Here is a 20,727-nt window from a genome sequence, read left to right on the forward strand (position 1 = left end):
AGACCAGACCAGTTATTCAATTTCGACAAGACAATGTTTAGATACTATCACTCAATGGTGATCAGTTTCAAGAACACAACTTTGCAGTGAACATCAAGAACTATAGATGAAAACAAATATGACAGTGCATATATACAGGCAGGGAACGATTTCGTCCGCAATTTTGCATAGGAAAATGTTTTGACTGTAAATGTTTGTGCACAATGACTGTAAATATTGGGCAGCAAATGAATATTTTTGAGTACTAGCATCTTTATACATTTTGTGGGACATTTTGCTCTGCCATACAAGGGAAATCGTTCAGTGAGAGGGACCTATTTCAGAAGCAGAGCTTGTATGCGATGGTTCCTCATTTGCATTGAGACAGAGAATAACAATTCGGTGTCTTTCCCCGTTGTAAACATATTTATACAGAAATGGAAGTCCAACGTAACGTCAAAGTCTACGACTGCTGTCCGGACAGGATATATCCGGATTTGACCTTTACCATCATCCTGCGCCGGAAGCCCCTGTTCTACGTAGTCAACCTAATCATCCCGTGTGCATTGATATCTGCTATGTCTATAGTAGAGTTCATATTGCCTTGTAACTCCGGTGAGAAGGTATCTCTGGGGATCACAGTACTGCTCTCTCTTACTGTCTTCATGTTGGTAGTGGCGGAGAACATGCCGGCGAACAGTGACAATATACCCATCATAGGTTGGTTTTTACAAACATACCCCCTTGCGTTGGTCGCCATCTTTAAGAAACGCGAGCTTTTCGAAGCTTAAAAACGCGTGCGCTTTTCCATTGTTTTACATGAAAGATGGTGGTCAATGACGTCATGTGCAATAAATTTCCATGAAAATGTGTAAATTGCACGTCACGCGTGCGCACTTTGGTTTGCAAATAATGAAGGAAATGTTTTGATATGGGGATGATGATGGCGTGACACAGGCGCGTTTGTGCGTCTGCATAAAGTGTTTTCTAACTGGATATTCCGAGTACATGAGTCATACCTGCCTAAAGGGTCATATACCTTGTCAATCGGGCCTGTCTGAGGATAAAACTTGGGGTTTTACCTGTGTTTTTTTGCTAAAAGAATGAGCGAGTAATTTACTTTAAAAAAAGTGTTTACGGCCTACTGGCTGCAGACCGGTATGCATCGGAGGGTATAAGGCACTTGACACCTTTGGTAATTGTCAAAGGCCAGTATTCTCACTTGGTGATGCAAAAACTAAAAAACCTGTGAGATTTTTGACTCAATTGGTCGTCGAAGGAAAATGGAAAAAACACCCTTGTGTGCTTTCAGATGCCTTGAATTCGAGAACTCAATTCAAATGTTTTAGTGAGAAATTACCTTTTTCTTAAAAAACTACCTTACTTCAGAGGGAGCCGTTTCTCACAATGTGTTATACTATCAACAGCTCTCCCTTACTCGTTACCAAGTAAGTTTTTTATGCTACCAATTACGGTGTCCAGCCGTCGATTTCACAAAACTCTTCCTAACTTAAGACTAATCTTAGGACTTAGGATGAGTCCCAACCCTGCACTGTAGCATGCAGACCTTAAGATTAATCCTAAGTTAGGACGAGTTACTCGTCCTAACTCGAAACAACACGAGTCCTAACTCTTTGTGAAATCAACCCCAGTGCTTTTAAAGAAATACATCTCTGACTCGACGTTTTCTCCTTAGCTCGGTACTACATCGTCACCATCTTCTTGGTCTCCTTCTCAACGTTTATGACGGTAATGGTTCTCAACCTTCACCATCGCCGATACCGGGTACCAAACTGGATACATAGCATATTCCTTGGTGGTCTGGCACCTGTTCTCTGTATAAAGGTTAGCTTGCTATTCAACGAATAAACACGATATATGCGGGTCCAGGTGTAGGAACCTTCTTGCATCTGAAAAGCTACACACAGTCTGGTCCTTGACCCAATTTCACAAAGCCTCCAAGCAAAGAAAAGGATTGTTTCACAGAAACAGTTACCAGCCTATTATTACATTGTTGTGACTGTTGCCCTACTCAACTTGTGCTTAGCAAAGAAATTTGTGAACCGGTATTCTTTGCTAAATAGCTTGATGAAATCGGGCCCTGGTGGCTAGCAACCGGCTTGCAATGTTAGTTTGACAAAATGCTAGGTCCAGCTGTTTTCAGAGAGTGGGTTCGATTCCCGGTCAAGGCACTTCTGTTCTTGATCGGAACACTCCGCCACAAAGTCCTCCGTCCTTCGGATAGGACGAAAAGCCCCGTGTGTTGTGCAATGCACGTTGAAAAGAACCACCATCACATCCTAAAGAGTCCTATTAAAGAAGTTTGTCAAATTGTTTCTGTTTTGTGGCGCCACATTAACTTGCAATATAAATGGGTCCCGCTCATAACGAATAGCTTTGCATAACCTGCTGAAATTATTAAAGACCCTGGACACCTTTGGTAATTTGTCAAAGACCAATCTTCTAACTTGGTGTATCTCATCATATGCACAAAATAACAAACCTGTGAAAATTTGAACTCAATTGGTCGTCGAGGTTGCGAGATAATAATGGAAGAAAAAACACTCTTGTCACACGAAGTTGTGTGCTTTCAGATGCTTGAATTCGGGCGTCAAAATCTAATTCTGAGGTCTCGAAATAAAATTCAAACATTTAGTGTAAAATTTCTTTTTTCTCGAAAATTACGTTACTTCAGAGGGAGCCGTTTCTCAAATGTTTTATACTACCAATAGCTCTCCATTGCTTGTTACCAAGTATGTTTTCAGGCTAACAATTATTCATAGTAATTATCAACAGTGTCCACGCCTTTAATAATGAGCGCTTTGAGACACCAGTCTGGTGCATGATAATTTGCTACGTAAAGAATTGCGTATTAATGTTGTTTTATTAAATTAATTACTGATGCTTTATGGAATTGATGTGACCTTTTGTACAGGTGACCAACCGTCGCCGCAAGAGCATCTACAATAGCCGTAACCAACACTTCCAACTGGTACCCACCTCCAGCACAGCAACCACATACCTGGACCAAGACACCAAGGAAGAATCGCAGCCACAACAAAACAATACTACGCCGTCACATGTGCAGACTGACACAAGCTATTTGGCTCCAATGCCACAACCTCGCCGTACATGCGATTGGAAGGTATCAACAATTATTAACATCTTTATGCATGTGGATTTTTGTTTTCTTACAGGACTTGGAAAGTAATTGCCCATGAAAACAATTTGCTTCAATGTATACAGAAAAATTGTTGACATATAACCCGAGTAATATGCCTTTGATCTTTTTTCCAACATTGTGAAAGTACCGTAGTATACAGTGCTTATACATACATTGGTTGTAGGGTAACATCCTACTATTGCGGCGGTACCCGCTGCTAAACCAAATATATGGGATTCGAACTGCCTTTATGCTACCGGGCTATCGGTGGTGACATCTGCTCAACTATGGCAAAGGTCGTGGGTTCGAATCTCAACAAAGTTATATATCTGTGGTTTTTCCCCATAGGTCTCGGGAAAGTGCTGAGATGTACTTTACGCAAATTGGTTTATAAGGATACCTGATTGTAGTTGAGGCTTTCACTTATTTTTGTTTTGTCAGCCAATATTTAGAGCCGAAAGCAGGCATCTGAATTCCAAACACAAAGCTCTTGAATACAATAACGCCACTCAGAGACTTTTTTGTCAGCCAATGTTTAGAGCCAAAAGCAGGCGTCTGAATTCCAAACAAAAAGCTCTTGAATACAATAACGCCACATAGAGACTAGACTGGTCCCCTGTCTTTATTCCCAAGGATAAAGACAGGTACTGGTTGTACAAAACCAGGAATATCATTGACATGTATCTTGACATCGTGTACGTACAATTTGACTGCGAATTTAATGCGTGACCGTCATGATCTTGACGTAGGCCACTCTCTGGCATAGTTCACGATCCTCGAAGTGCGACGTCTGTGCGGCACCTAAATGTAGCCCGAGCCCTAAATGTAGCCTGACCTAAATGTAGCCCCAAACATGTACCTAAATGGTACATGTTTGGGGCTACATTTAGGTCCGGGCTACATTTAGGTACATGTTTGGGGCTACATTTAGGTCAGGCTACATTTAGGGCTCGGGCTACATTTAGGTGCCGCACAGACGTCAGATATTAAGGCTACTCAGAAACCAGCTTATACTTCTAAACTATTCCGTCAACTTCTTCTCTTTTAGGACCAAGCCATAGTGGACACCCTGACCAACGTACGATTTCTTGCTCAGAGGTTCGCCGAGAAAGACAGAGAGGAAGAGATGGCCAACGAGTGGCAAGATGTAGCAAAGGTCATGGATCGGTTCTTTTTGTGCATGTACATCGTCTGCGTTGTCGTCATGGATGTCATCATTGGTATGCAAATATTCCAAGATCACGAGTTCCCGGGTGAAGCTCTTCAGGCTGGTACTACGGTCTAGATTGTTTATGAAACTACGTTTCGTAACTTTGTATAAGAGAAGGGTTTGGTCTTTCAAGATATCACTGATAAAATTCGGTCGCCAGAGGTAAATTTTGTTAATCTGGGTGGTTGCGTTATATTGTGAATCGAAAAGGGTGTTTTTGTAACGGCTGAAGAGAAGTTTCTATACCAATAACGCTAATAATTAGCTGAGGAGTTGAAGGTGATTTTGAATATTTTGAAGCGATTAATATGGCATGGCTCTATGATTAGGGAGAGATCTTTAGTAAAATAAGTGGTGGATTGTGAAACATCGCAAAATGTCCAACATTTGGACATTTTTGTACTTGTAATTAAGACTGCATTAATCTTGTTGAGACCCTTAATGTACGGTTGATTTTAAACCTGCTCATGTCTTAGTTGCGCTTGGCCGATATTCAAAAGTTTCATTTGTGTGACCGACTTATGACAGATTATACGATATTATGAATTAAACCAGTTTGTATTCCATGTGGCTGTTCTGTATGGCAATGTTTTGGCACCGCAGATGTGTGTCCGAACAGTAACTCGCACCACAAGCCTTGTAAGTATAAAGACTTGACATATCTCAAGTAGGTATAATATACACATTCAAACCGGGGACCTATAACAACAGAAGGCAATAGAGTCCACGGTTCGAAAAAGGTCCACAGTTTGCAAACGTGTACAAAACCAATGGGAGCTGTTGCAAAAAAGAAGAAGAGAATAACCAAAAGAGGGACAATTGGAGGTCCACTGTTGCAGGCGTAAAGCGTGAAAACGAGAAAGCAACTTGCCGAACTTAGATTTATTCTCACATGTAATCAAATCCCCTTTTTAAACTTATATTTTGTCAAACACCAATATGTTAAATGAAAATATTTTAAAGGAATATGATCGTACACAAAACATGGTATGGAGCAACTTGGTCTCGCGGAAGTTCGAGAAACGTGCGAGACTTGCACAGTCTACAACCAGATACAATCTGCAGATGTGCTGGTTCATTGTAATATCATTTCAAAGAGATGGTGATCATACAGTGTTCAAAAAGGGTCTTATGTGAAAAGAATGTCTGTTTATGCTGATAACTTTCAAGTTGAGATGACTCGATATTTCCTTGGTGATTCATTAAATAAAGATCAATAATGTATTTAGACAACTGTAAAGTTCAAGTGGGTATATTGTGTAATTTGTTTTTATGAAGATAATGTAAAGTTAAAGAATGGACTACAGTGGGCTGTTTTTTTCTAAAGAATTTTAAAGAGGTTCGATAGCCCCTTTAAGCGTTGCCAAAGAAAACATTGCTATATATACGCACAATCACCAGGCAGTGGACTTAAGACAACAGTTCAGCAAGGAGTTACTACAATCTAAAATGTCAACACAAATTAAACGTCTTGTGCCAAACTGACTGAGTAATATAAACAGCTCGAGGGAGCATGTGTTAATGTTTGCAGGATCACATGTAGACCTATTTGTTGACAGCGGAGGGTGTGCATACGTGTGCTCGCATTCACAACACAGCTTTACTATCGATTTAGCTCCAAAATATGAATAAAAATATTTTTCGCATGGGTTTTATAGTTTCGGGCGGGAAAATATATGCTTGTTTTTTGAGGCTGAGAGTTGTTTATTTATTTGGAAGTAAAGGAAGCCATTTGTGCTTGGCCCTTAGGTTGGTATACAATAATAGGTCAACCTGAGTAAATTATGAAGCAAAATATGTAAATAAAAAATAGGCCTACTGTATTATCACTTCCAATCAATGTAGTTTTGAAAGTTATGCGTACCTTTATAATTATGTTATAACATAAACCATTAATTCGATTGCGAAAGTATTTAACAGTGCTGTAATAAGAGTAAACTCTTAAAGAAGACTGTGTAAGTTTTGCAAAATGGAACACGTTCGAATGAAACTGAATTAACTTTGGATAAAATGGACTAGGAAAACAAAAGCACGAGTTACCCTTGTTGTTCTCGTTTTCTATAGGTCGTAAAAGGAAAAATGGACTAAGTAAGTAACCTTTGCCAAAATTTGCAAGTTTGAACAGATGTAGTATAAATGAACCATAAACTGAAGTGTCTACAAATTTATTAAGTATACATGACTGAAGGTTTATTCAATATGTTTCTGAAATATTACTAGTTCCCTTTCTAATACATTTTATGTCAATATATACCTTGTACTTTTGGAAACGGGGTTTTTCTCGCGGATGGGGCAAAGTTTGTAAGAGAAAGATGCTAAATTATTATTAGCTGTTTTTGTAAACCATTATACATTTTCATAAACTATTAATGATATTTTGTGAATACCACTCCAAGCAAAACCCATTGATGGTAATTGATATCAGTTGTTGGTTAACCTCTAAAAATTACAAAGAGTTTTTAAAGTAAAGTATAATGCATTATGATAAATGTTCCCTCACCATCTGTGTTGGGTTTCCTGTGCGCACTGTGCAATATGACTACTGATTCTTGTGAGGCAAACGGGAACCGACTATTGTATAATCGGGCATCTGTTTTGAATGCACATAGTTGTCCCATGTTATTTGGTATTATAGTATTATTATGAAACTTGTTCTTATGTATCCTTTGTATGTTATAAAATTATTATGTAACAACTTCAGAAGATTATACTAAATTTACTTAAACATAATGGTGACTGTATAATTTGCGAAAACCAATATTTCGGATGAATTTTTGATGGAAACGATTGATTTCGAAACGAAAATTGATGAACTAACTGTGGTTTAATTGTTAATAAAAATATATATATGATTTCTTTGAATTTCCACACAAGTCTCCTTTTTGTTAGATGGTATGAACTACGTTCGTTCAGAAAGCTACTCATTATTTTGATTTTTAAAATCTTGCTTTAAAGGATTTGGGTATCTTTTCAAAATGTTCATAGATTTACATTAAACTTACAGGGTTTAAAGATAATGATAGTGGAAAGCTTCCCTTCAAATATTTTACTGAGGTGCTGTAGTTTTTGAGAAATGAGTAAAATAATGTCATGGAAATACGTTTGTAATAATAATTTTCGTCTCATGAGACGAAAAAATATTTTCATGACATTGTTTTACTCATTTCCCAAAAACTACAGCACCTCAGCACGTAATATTTCCAGGAAAGCTTCCCACTATCATGACCTTTAAACTGTGTAAGTTTTGTGTAAATCTGTGGACATAGTGTTTTTTGTCCTACAATAATTTACATAGACCCTTTAAAAGCTCTTAGCACGTTGGCCTGAAGAGTTACGTAAAATATAGAAGACAGGCTAGAAGTTAGTTCTTTTGAAATTGAAATCCCAAGAAAGTGATAACATCCAGCCAGTTCTATTGAAAAAAGAGCTGAATGGCGAGATTTCAATAGAATTTCAAATTGACTACAGCAACACAAACAACTGCAAAGAAAAGTGACAGCGCCTCAGTCATACTTGAAGGTTTGGTTGCGATGGATGGAACATCGCCAAGCTGCGGGGCAGCCTGCCCACTGTCCCCCGGGGCTAACACTTCTGTAGTCGGCGACAGTGGGGCTGGTGGGAAGGCGGGATCGGCGGTATTCCCCGTGGACGACTCGACATACAACTGCGTGCCGTTGCCGTGTGCGTAAATGGCCGTAAAGAGCGTCACTTGTGACGATGGTGAGCGCTTTCTACGGCTTGAGATGCTATGGTTACCAAACCCTAAAAAGACAACATATTATTCGTTAATCACACGAGTACGCTTTTTTCTCCTCTTCAAATTTTATATTTATAGACCTTCTATCCCAACGTCAAAGCACAAGTTGTTGCCAACTAGGGGCCGATTTCACAAAGAGCTCAGATTGATCTTAACTGCAAATCAATCATAGTTGCTAAGTAAAGTATGATGTCACACTACACATCACTATGGTGATACTGACAATTATCTTGCGATGAGTTGTAATGCTTTGTGAAATCGTCCCCTAGGATGGAAAACTATGGGAAGCCATAAATGCAAGTCCAAAAAAGGTAGCTTCTGTTTGTGAAAAATGTTACACAAGTATTCAAACATAGCGTTGCGTTTGTTTGACACAAAACAACCAGGGTGGGGGGGGGGGTGTATTTTATTTAATGAAAAGTTAAGTTTTGTTAAAACATCTGTTAAATTGATTTAGCATTTCAGGTCGGCCGTCCATGCCAACCAGCTCAGTACAGTATTTGATCAACAATAGAAAGGTCTATTTCTTCATTTCTATACTAACATACACTTTAAAGGCCTCAGGGGTCTGACACACTTTGGTGTCAGATTGATCCTATTTTGACCCGGTTTCTGCGTCAGTTGGACCCCTTTCTGAGTAATTTGGTTCAGATAGATGGATTGCACCATCTTTGAAAAGCCGCGTGTACAAACTGCGTGTGCACTTTTCCCCTTGTTGATACCTCAAAGATGGCGGTCGATGACGCGTATTACAATCCATATGTTCTGGGTCACATTAACCGCACTGGGGGCGATTTCACAAAGAGTTAGGACTCGTCTTATCTCGAGTTAGGACGAGTAACTCGTCTTGACATAGGATTAATCTTAAGGTTCGCATGCTACAGTGCAGGGTTGGGACTCGTCCGAAGTCCTAAGATTAGTCTTAAGTTAGGAAGAGTTTTGTGAAATCGACGGCAGGAGCCGGACTCTGTTTGTGTAAGTTTTGACCAGTGAGTTGTTAAGAGTGCACAGTTAATGACATGTTCACCTGTGCGTTAGAGGCCCCTTTAAAAGTAAGGCTACACCTGACATGTTCTTTCAGGAACTCGGAGGGGGAGACGCCGCACATTACATCTTCATAAAAAAAAAAAGTTTGTTATTTGGGGTTATCATAGACCTATCATATGATACACATGTTTTTAAATAATGTTTTTGTTTTTCTGTTGCCATCGTTTAAGCTCACCATTCATCATAAGTGACTAGTCGTTCATTTAAGACACCCACCAACTAACGAGTCCCATCCTTCATTCCCAATAAACTAATTAGTGTTTTTTACTCATAAAGATTAGCACCATACCTAGCATTCCCGGGTCGATGAAGACATCAGTTCTTCCATCAGTCTCGAGTTTGTAATCATGCACGGCTTCGTTTGGGTTCGGTACCTCAGATGACAGATAGATGGTGACCAGACCAGATGACGTCATGAACTTCAGCGTAGCGCCCTCTTCCGCATCTATCTGCGCATGAAAGAATTACCAAATAAGCGCAAAGTATGCAAATAATACAACAGTAAACAGTAGCAAACCCCAAGAAAATAGGTTCTGTTATATTGGCTTCAACGGGAGAAAAAAAAAGGTATTTGCAACATGGTCAAGATCATTTACCTGATAGGAGACGAAACGGGCTTCACCATCTTCTAAATCCGTCAGAATTGGTTGGCCGACAGCTACAGAAGTGCTTTCTTAAATTGTTCAACAAACGAGAAAACAGTAATGTAGTGTTAACTGAGGTAAATTAAATTCAACCAACAGTTATTTCCATATTGGTCAAAAAGGAGAAAATTAAACAAAGTAAGTGCAATTATAAAAATAAAATAAAATAAAAAAGGCAGATCAAGAAATGTGTGCATAAAAGCTGATACACGTTTGGTGATCACTCTTAAAATGAAAGGCAATACAAACTTTTGATAAAGAAGCCTACAGGAGCTTAAGAAAGTATCCAGTATTTTGAGAAACATTTCACTTCGAAGTATGCGGTGATATCAAAAGATTGCAGCTTGTACCAAACTTGATTCTGAGAAGAGTTACTGTCAGCGTTTCCGATAAGCACAATTTGTGCTTACAGCTATTTGTTGTGCTTAAGCAGCTCTACGAAATTTAGCACAGGGCCCTATTTCATTTTGCTAGAGCACAAAAAGTAGCTTAGCACAACAAAAATACCGAATAAGGTTAACGGCAATTAAAGCTATATTGTGTCACGTGTAACATTTGGATAATATCCTGCTCGTTTCTTATGGTAAGTAGACAACAGTACTGTTAAGCAGTTTTTTTCTACTTCAAAAGCAGTTCTTTGAAAATCAGCCTTGACGTAAAGACACAAAAACACAACTCGTGTTTTTTGCAAGAGCTGTTGAAACTTTCCGAACAAACTGCAATGTCACGTGTTTCAACCCAATTTAAATTCATGTTGGGCCTACTTCCCTTCCTACCTTTACACGTCCGTGACGCTACAATGTTCCTGAGGTACTCGATAGCTTGGTAGTCTCGTACGTGCAGAACATGAGATGAAGCTGGTCTACTTGCTATAATGGATAACTCCTCTTCATTCGCATCACCAACACCGATACAGTATATCATGATGCCGTCACTGTGAGCCAACTTCACACATAATCAACATAAACGTTGCAATATATTTATTTATCTTTATTTTTTATAAGAATTGATAAAAATTGATGGATAGCCAATGCAGCTACAAAGATTGTTTTCATTGCCATTATGAAAACACCAAAACGTCATTCTACTTTCAACTTAGAAGATAATGATAATGTATTCCTGAAAGAAAACATACAGAAGTTCTTGGAACCTTCTGTAATGTGACAACGTGACACCCTGGCTCCTGGGAACGTGCACAAAAACAGGTTAGATTTGACCTTCATTGGCTTATACCTTTACCGGCATGGTATAGGTGACTATACACTGCTCTAGAATTACAAAGGTCGTGGGTTCGAAACCCACCCGAGTGAAGTGCCTGTGATTTATTTTTCCACAGACCTCGGGCAGTACAGAGTTTAAAGTCACCTGGAAATAGATTTTTTTTTTCTTTCAAACATAAGAGTATATGCTTACGAACAATAAAACAATTTTTTTAGTAATTGTTTGTCACGATTTATATGTTTAAAAAATATATAAAGTTGTTTAGGGGGCTGACTCCGCCTACCCCTTTTGTGACGTCAATCGAGGCAGACTTTGCCTGCAATGCGTACAGTAAACACACGTGCAAAGTACATGTACGTCCAAGTCGTGAGTTGGTACATTTCAAAAAGTGTTTTTCTGCATTCAGCAGCAACACACCTGGTCGGCATTGCCGGAAAAAAACAAAAAACAACATTTTTGAAACGTACAAACTCACGACTTGGTCCGTAGATGTACTTTGCAATTGTGTTTACTCTACGCATTACAGGCAAAGTCTGCCTCGATTGACGTCACGAACAGCGCCCTCTTGGGTCGGGGTCTACTCTTAAATTTGTAAATAACATAAGAACTGATTTTTTAAAACCTTAGTTAACTGTTTATTCACATTCCACTCATCAAAACACATATATTAGTGACAAAAGCTTTATTTTGAAAAAATACCACTTCCAGGTGACTTTAAAGTGCGAACACACATAAACTTTATCCCGATGCAAATTCAATATATTAAGCACAACATTGGTTTGATAACTTTATTATCCCTACATTCTTACCGCGGATGGATATAGGACTGGAAACTCTTTATTAGTCTTGCCGTCCGTGACGATGATAGCAATGCGCGGTACTGCATACTCAAGTCGTCTGGCACCATGCTCTTCAGTGAAGCTCGACTGCCGGATAAAATCTATAACTTTCCCAAGGGCCGTACCTAAACGTAATCAAATAGGATAATTGGAAAATGATAGTCAACTGTTAACTAAACAAATTTACAAGACTCGATTAATTATGCATAAGTCATCTTCGTCACATGCCCCGACTGCCATATATGACTATTTGCAGTTTCACACACAACGGGACCAGACTATTATTCCAACGTCAGTATCGCAATTAATGTTTGTGTACCAAAGCGAAATAATTGTATAAGAAGCTCGTGATTGATCATCCGAACCCAATTAATTACAAGGTAATTGGATGAACTTTCCTCAAAGAAATCTTTGATTTTGTTGACATTACATTTCACGTTTCTCAGACAGGTCACGTCTCTCCTTAGATTGTAAGTAAAAGTTAAAGATAGTACAATTTGTTGTTACTAACTTTGCTAGACTCTATACCTATAAACGTTAAAGTGGTGTAAAATGCCATTTTGATACTCTTTCATAGATCGAAATGTGAAACATGACATAGTCAAACATCAAAAACACTAGGTCTGTATATTCTAAAGGGGAACTTTTGCGCCAGTCAAAGGCCAAAATTCAAACCCGTCTTGATTAAACATCTTTAAAAGTCAGGAACCAACTAAAATTTCTCTGCTTTTAACAAAAATGTAAAGATCATTTGACACGTGACGCCATCTAAAATTGTTCCCGGTTAAAAAAAGAAATTGCACTTTAAGGGTTTTTAAACACAATGGAATTTTACATCGTTTAATCCGAGGTATAGAAACATGTAATGTTTTGTTCCCACTTTCATTTCTGTTGAAAAATTAGTGGATCCCAAAACTGAGTTTGACCTTGTAAATGGAGCCCCTCTGTCATTTAATCTCGGATTTTTTTTTCGAAGAATATTTAGGGTTTTACCAATAAACGCCGAGAGGGTAACGCCTTAATTTTCCATGTTTTTCTCAGATAACAGAATAAACACTACTCAATTGTAAAAGTCTGCTATATTTTGATTAAAGGCACTGCACACTATTTGTAATTACTCAAAATAATGTATAAAAACTTACTTGATAACGAGTACTAGAGAGCTGTTGATAGTATACAACATTGTGAGAAACGGCTCCCTCTGAAGTAACGTAGAAGAGGTAATTTCTCCATAAAATCTTTTAAAAGACTTCAGGCCTGAAGGCTTTTACTTTTATTATGCATATGAAAACAAATTTGTGCAAAAAGGGTGTTTTGTTTTCTTTAATTGTTCTCTTGCAACTTCGATGACCAATTGAGTTCAAATTTCACAGGTTTGTTATTTCATGCATACGTTGGGAAACACCGAGTGAGCAATACCGCCGTCGATTTCACAAAGAGTTAGGACTCGTCTTATCTCGAGTTAGGACGAGTAGCTCGTCCTAACTTAGGATTAGTCTTAAGGTCTGCATGCTACAATGCAGGGTTCCGACTCGTCCTAAGTCCTAAGATTAGTCTTAAGTTAGGAAGAGTTTTGTGAAGTCGACGGCTGGTCTTGGCCAAGTGTACAGTGCCTTGAATCGATCATCTTGATCAAGTTTTGACGTAAGCATACCTCCTCCTGAATAACTGATGTCATCCACAGCTTTTAAGATGTCTTCCTTGTTGTCATGGTCACCAAGGTCAAAGGCCACGGTGACCTCGTGGGAAAACTGAAGGCATCCGACACTAGTCTGATCATCGTTTGGCCCGATGTTAAATGCTTCAACAACCTGTCAAACAGTGTTGAAGGTGTTAGCTTTAGAGGTATAAAAACGGTTGATAATAGCTGTCTTTAATCTGGCTGTTTTGCGAGGTGCATCATGGTCGTTTGTTCCTTTTCTAAAAACATCATCATAGTTATTTTTTATATCTTGGTATTTTTGCTGCACAAATCGCGTCATATGTGGCTGTTGACGTGTAATCCCACATGCATCGCTAAATTTTGCACTTTTCTAGCATGATCTTAAACGCTGGGACGTCTGGGACCATTATTTTGCTTCTGGTGGTAATTTGTTGCATTGGGGGATAGTGCGTAGGTAGAGAGATTGTCTGTAGCAGTCCTTAATTGCAATAACAACTTAAAAGCCTACAGCAGCTTCCGGTAATATAAGAGATTTTGAGAAACAGTTTACTTTGAAGAAATGTGGTTATGCAAAAAAAAAAAAACCCGAGTCGCTTTACTGACGTTTCTAAGATTGTTTATTCATATTAGGGACTATTCTTCCTGAGGGGGGTGGGGGAGGGGGATATATTCGCTCCAGATTTTCGGAGGTATCTCAAAAACGCGACCACCCTTTCAAATGAAATGTTCCGTGGCTAGCTTTATTCTATACAATATCTACAGTAATTATTATGGGCCTAGGATTCAAACAATCGAAGGGTTCCAAAAACAGAATGTATGCTTTGCCTTTAAGCGTTTTGTTCTTTGTGCGTTGTTTTGTTCATTTCTCTACGTCCAATCCGTTTGTCCCAGGCTGTCTGTCAACAGGCCGGAAGCCTCGGCTATTCAAATTTGACTCCATACTGATTCCATTCTTTGTTTTTCCAAGCCTATTAATCCAGTCTATTCTCTCTTTGTGTTTTTGACAGTATGGACTGTAAATTGATTTATTGACTGGTTGAAGTAATGAGGTTATTACTGTGTTTCAAATGAAATGCTGGAGACATTATTACCTGCCTGACGAATGACTTACTGCGAGCAAATCCCTCCTCTCCAACCGACAGAGAAGCATCCAACATAAAGACCACATCAACACCAGTTATACAAACTGAACACAAGAAAACAATGAAAAAGAAAGCAAGATGGCTGTCAATAAAGAAATAACAAAATGAACAGTTTTAATGATCGGTGATTTATTGTTGTATGTTTTTTGTTCTTTCTGCAAAGGTCTCGCGTGCAGTTTTAAGTGGCGCACATCATATTCTGAATGGGTTAAATGGTGAATTTCTTACACCTACTTCGAAAGCCCCACTGAGACATCCCTGTAAGTAAGCTACATGTGTCGTCATACATCTTCACTTTGCAACCTTTAGCCTTAGGAAGAAATATGTTTTTCTTCTTTTGAGTGGAGCTCTAGGACTCCGTTTATTCATAACCAGTACAAACATCTTCAATGGAACATTAACACATACTGAATAGTTTTAATACGATGCTTAAATTGTTCAATCTCTTTCGTTACATTTCTGTTGTTCAATAATTCAAGCTTGACTGATGTAATTGTTATCTAACAAGAGATTGGTTTCATCTCTCAACACTCACTCTGCTTATCCTCAAACTCTCGTACTTTCTCTACAAACTGCGTCGCGTTCCCGTTGTGATTGTAATTTGTTTTCCAGAACACCATCTGGTCTAGCAGAGCGTACGGAACACTGTCCGGGTGCTCTGACGTCATCATGACGTATATCCGGGCGGCAAGTGCTGATATATAAGGTACTTGCAGGTCTTCGTAGGTGATTGCACGCCAGTCGATTTTGAAGCCACTTTCCTGGATATTCCAGTAGTAGCTTTTAAAAGCAAAGATATTACAAATTATCTTAAAATCTGTTTTACTCACACACTGTTTAGGACACATTTGGTAATTGTCAAAGACCAGTATTCTCACTTGGTGTATCCCAACATGAGCATAAAATAATCGGTAAAATTGTTGACTCAATGGGTCGAAGCTGCAAGAGAACAATGACAGAAACAAACGCCATTGCGCAACTTTGTGTGCTTTTAGATGCATAATAAAAGGCTTCAGCTAAAGTATTCTTTTATTTGAGTGTGAAAATACATCTTTACTCAACAACAACGTTACTTCAGAGGAAGCCGTTTCGATTATTTAGAGTGCTATTATCAATAGTGTCCAGGGCCTTTCACACAAAGGCCAACGAAACAAAATAAAATATCACGTGATTTTATACGAACATATTGTTACCTCCAAAATACACCAACACACGATTGAAAAACAGCTGTATAAAATTAAGGTATATGCGGGCAAACGTGTTATATCCTTTAGTATTATTGTATTGTTGTTGTTGCATCTTTTTTAATTTTCAATACAGTTATTTATATTTTCATATTTATATTTAGGCTTTTGCACTAACTTGGCGAGTGCATGCAGTGCAGTGCAGCTATTCAGTGCAGCTATTTATATTTTTAGTGCAGCTGTTTACATTGATGCATTTATTTATACTTTCGATAACAGTTTTTGTATTGCCTGTACAAATTAATGTATTTAAAACAGAAATAGGTAATAAATTCAGTAAAATATAAACAAAGATGGCACTAATGGGCTTTTGTACAAGGGCACACATAACTGTCACCGAAACAAAATTAGCACTAAAGGAGAGCCATTGGGCTTTCCGATGATATCAAACTTGTTCAAATCCAATATTATTTGGCGGGTGATTTGACCGTCCCTACTTTCATGTTTAGAAGGTATGGTTTGAATTAGTACAACCCTTCATTCTCTATTAATAACCTACCTCCCCCAATCTTCTGGTGACAGATACAATTCCTTCGTTCTGATAAATGCATCTTTCCTGAGCCTCCATATACCACCTGCTAACCCATCGGCAAACTTGACTGGGTCCGTCCCATCGGATGTCTCTACCAAAGCAATACGGCGAAGCAGATCGAAATCATCGGTGAAGATATCAGACAGAAGGATACGCTGGACTGTCGCCTCTACAACCTACAAGTAAGGTAGTTTGCACAGAACTATTAACAAAAAGAGTGGGATACACAAGTCATAATTATTTTCCCGATATACTTAAAAAACTAATAACCAAGAAATATTTACCAAAAAATATTAATAACCATAGTATTTAGTATGTTCCCAATTCAATTAAATTCAATTATTCAAACACACATTTATTTCCATGCTTTAATAAAACAAATAACGACAATTACATATAGGCCTTTTACGGAGAAAAGCCAAAATATCATTAAGTAACAGTAATAACCAATAGTGTCCACTCCCTTTAACTACAGCAATGAACTTCCACTGTGTGGTAAACGATGTTCAATTGGTAAAATAAAGTGCAACTGACCTGGAAACGGTAGTTAATATTAAGACAGATTTGTAACATATTTCCAAAGGATTCTGCTCAATTCTTACCTCGGGTCCGGTCGCACCAGGAGTCGCAGTCAAATCAACACCACTGGCTGGCAAGATCCATGCCAGAAAGAACAGCGCGGTCACATCAAAACGAAGCATGTTGTCCGTGTTTTTCTTGGATTACACGCCTTAGACCGTATCAATTTGATTTTCACTTTGATGACAGAGTTTGCCCAACACGATGTAATGAAGCAGAAAAACGCAATGGCACAATAATTAACCAAACTCATGGCTTGCGGCAAAAACAGTGATGTGACTTTAAAACACCAGTAAAAAAAACATAATTTTTGCTCATTTGTATAAATCGATAACTTGCAGTGAAACATCGGTTACATGCCGGACTGACCAACACATGGTCTGACCTATTTTACCAGACCCATCACGTAGGTCAACACTTGATAATTTCAACAATAGTTCATTATGACTTTGCATGATCTCCTCTGACGTCATGTGCTTTAGCGTATGTTTTCCTACACGTCCAGCAGATGTTGAACTGGGTCAGTTCTTTAGGTAGCCTATTCCTAAAAAGTGGAGCCGACAAAACAATGTCTACACGGCAGCCTTTCACTCTCGTACAGACCTTTATCATGGTGCAGCCATCTTGAATTTCTCCCATTGATATCAATGTTACCAAACCGAGGCTGGAAGAACAAAATAGTCTGGTCCCTTTTTGCAAAATTATTAGCATTTATAATTGCTATTCAATATGAGGAACATGACCAAGTGGAGCCAACATGATAAAGGACTTTTATAAACTACAGTGTGCAGCACACAGAGAGAGTCCTATATAGAGCTATGTCTTCACCAAATTTGAGTTTTAGTTAAAGCCTACAAGATGAAGTTTGCGGCTGAATATAGTCATATGGAAATACCTCTAAAGAGTTGTTGCTCTGAAAGATTGAAACAAGCGATGGGTCAACACTGAATTCGTTTTTCTTTTATTTTGTAAAAGCAACAACATTATAATAGGGTAGGTTGGGAAAACATTGCCCTATTTCAGGCATGGAATTACATGCAGGACACGGAGGCCATGATCGTTGCCCCTGGTATTGGCCTTGGTGCCCTTCAAAAGGTTCCCATTGACTTGAAGTTTTTCCAATGGAGGTGCCCTTTGCAAAATGAAAATGGTTATGCCCGTTCAACAACTTGAAAGATGAAACTCCATGCGTACTCTTTGTTGTATAACAACCTTCTTTCTCTCCTTTTCTTTCTTTTCCATTTGGGATCTATTAAAAAAGCTCACTACTGTTCGTCATTTTTATTTTCGGTAAATATTTCCATTGCTTTAATGGAATATTTCCTCACCGACATTAATACTCGACCTCTCTCCGTTTTTTCGGCATTTATTAATAATTTCAAAGCAATCTGGACAATTCAAACCATAACATAGTGGACTAGAGATTGAAGGACTACTATCGACCTGGCAAGGCGCACGGGCACTTCGCGTTTTTTACCGGGCCAGCTGGCGAATGTTCTCCCCTTGACACCGCGCGTTCAAGTCCCGGCGTCATTACCGGCCACTTGACGGACTCAAAAGAGAGAGAAACCGGAGTCAGTCAATGGTACTTACCTTGTTTGCACACAAGTCGATGGCTGAGAGCCAAAACATCGAGATCAGCAAATATAACATCTCTGCCCCTTCTGTATTTCTGTTGGCGGTACGTGTTGAGGTTTTTTTTGGTCAAACTTTTTTGTTCTTGCGGCTCAGCAGAGCAACCCGTTTGTTTCTTTCCTCCCTTTTTAAACAAAAATTATATACATGGTAAACACTCGTCCTTTTCACCCAAAAGATGGTCGTCTACAGTTAGCCTGGTACTTTTATTCTTTGTATTTTGTCGTCAGCACTTTGTAATGTCATTGTTAGCTTTGTCTGTCTTGTCCTCGTTTCGTCTTCTCTGTTTGTTAGTTTGTTAAGTTCGCGACGTAAAATGAAAACCGTGCAATTTTAACTGATACTTGTTTGGATCATTATATTCTACTTTTAAAACATCTTTCTAACCATGCGTTTCATAACAAACGGTTTCAAATGCTTTTTATAGACCAATTTGTCCGACCCAAGGCAACGTGTTCCTTTAAAATGCTATCGAAAGCTGCGGAAGGCTTCTAACCGAACGTGTGTATTGCAATTCATTTCAAGAGTGATTATTAAACGTGTACTTTCCCCTTTAGGCAGAATATATTGCAAAGCAAGTTAGTAACAGCATGGTAACAGTGCGTTTGCTTTCCAGTTTTATGAATATAGGATTTCAGGTATTACATGGTGAGGTATCAATACATAATATTTGGTTTGCGGTAACACCATTGTGTGCATCTGCATGTATTTGCCAGGTATAGAGTTTGATCTTGCAAATGTTCTACTACCGCGGAGTAAATGTTGTCGGAGTAATTGTTTTCGGAGTAAATGTTGTCGGAGTAGATGTTTTCGGTTTTTTTTTTCGGGAGACTTCTCAGTTCTAATGAGCTGTCCTGCTTTTTTAACTACTATACCTGGGCGGAAGGTAGAAAATCGGCTGGGACTACAATGTACTACCATGTACTACTTTAGCTTTATAGGGTCGTTATTAACTGCACTGCTGCGGAGTGACTTCTTATAAAAGACAATGGACACCTTTGGTAATTGTCAAAGACCAGTCTTCCAGTTTGGTGTATTTAAACATATGCATAACATAACAAAACTGTGAAAATTTGAGCTCGATTGGTCGTCGGAGTTGCGAGATAACTATGAACGAAAAAACACCCTTGTCACACAAAGTTGTGTGCTTTCAAATGCTTGCTTTCGAGACCTCAAATTCTAAACTTGAGGTCTCGAAATCAAGTTGTGGAAAATTACTTCTTTCTCAAAAACTACTTCACTTCAGAGGAAGCCGTTTCTCACAATGTTTTATACTATCAACCTCTCCCCCATTACTCGTTACCAAGTGAGGTTTTATGCTGATAATTATTTTAAGTAATTACCAATAGTGTCCACTGTCTTTAATTAAGTTGAATTCCACGTTGACCCATCCCCTCCTGGCACTAATATAAACCTTCTCAGATTGGGACACTCCAAAACTATGATTGGGATATGCCCCGTTTGAAACTGATTTACCAAATCGGGGTATAAATGATTCCGGATTAGAAATATCATTAGATGACAGTAACACCATGTTGATTCAACACACGCATCTCAAGACAGTACTTAAGGATCTGACCTCATCACCCATCGAGAGAAATCTAAGATGCGATTAGGAAACCGTAAAAGGGGAAAGTGTTTGCTGAGACAGAGCGAACCAGCAGTCAACAGTTTTTGTTTTGTTTGAACAAGCTCATGTTACTGAAACGGATAACACCATTCTATACTCATAATCAAATTAAGAGCTTAATGTAAATATCACAGGAGATGGTGAGAAGGCTCTGCAAAGTGATTTCAGCTTTGAATTAAGCGTTTTGATTTTTGTTCATGGGGGTGGATTTTAAAGGGAAGGTACACGTTCGGTAATTACTCTAAACAAATATTAACTTAAGTCTGACTTGGACACGAGCATTGGAGAGCTGTTGATAGTATAAAACATTGAGGGAAACGACTCCCTCTGAAGTAACGTAGTTTTTGAGAAAGAGGTAATTTCTCACTTAAAATAAAAGCTAGAAGTTTTTTATTCCTATTTGAAAGCACATAAAATTCGTCCAACAAGGGTGTGTTTTCTA

At 38.6% G+C, this 20,727-nt stretch overlaps 2 protein-coding genes across 3 annotated transcripts in view; one reads left to right on the forward strand and one right to left on the reverse strand.

Moving 5' to 3' along the window:
• LOC139944746 (neuronal acetylcholine receptor subunit alpha-10-like) overlaps positions 1-7,389 on the forward strand; it is a 32,628-nt gene extending 25,239 nt beyond the window's left edge. For both annotated transcript variants that reach the window (XM_071941814.1, XM_071941813.1), the window contains exons 6-9: positions 415-699; positions 1,676-1,824; positions 2,915-3,124; positions 4,191-7,389. In XM_071941814.1, coding sequence (XP_071797915.1) covers positions 415-699; positions 1,676-1,824; positions 2,915-3,124; positions 4,191-4,427 — 881 coding nt within the window. In that variant the 3' untranslated portion in view covers positions 4,428-7,389. The remainder of the gene's footprint in view (positions 1-414; positions 700-1,675; positions 1,825-2,914; positions 3,125-4,190) is intronic.
• Positions 7,390-7,549: 160 nt separating this feature from the next.
• Positions 7,550-17,171, reverse strand: LOC139945288 (uncharacterized). Its single transcript, XM_071942635.1, has 10 exons — positions 17,044-17,171; positions 16,409-16,617; positions 15,201-15,445; positions 14,615-14,709; positions 13,515-13,671; positions 11,831-11,985; positions 10,577-10,745; positions 9,753-9,829; positions 9,446-9,605; positions 7,550-8,114 (listed from the first exon to the last, which is right to left on the reverse strand). The coding sequence occupies exons 1-10, from the start codon at positions 17,140-17,142 to the stop codon at positions 7,795-7,797; spliced, it is 1,686 nt and encodes a 561-aa protein (XP_071798736.1). The 5' UTR covers positions 17,143-17,171; the 3' UTR covers positions 7,550-7,794.
• Positions 17,172-20,727: the final 3,556 nt, after the last annotated feature.

This window comes from Asterias amurensis, chromosome 12 (assembly GCF_032118995.1).
Source record: "Asterias amurensis chromosome 12, ASM3211899v1".
Taxonomy (NCBI): Eukaryota; Metazoa; Echinodermata; class Asteroidea; order Forcipulatida; family Asteriidae; genus Asterias; species Asterias amurensis.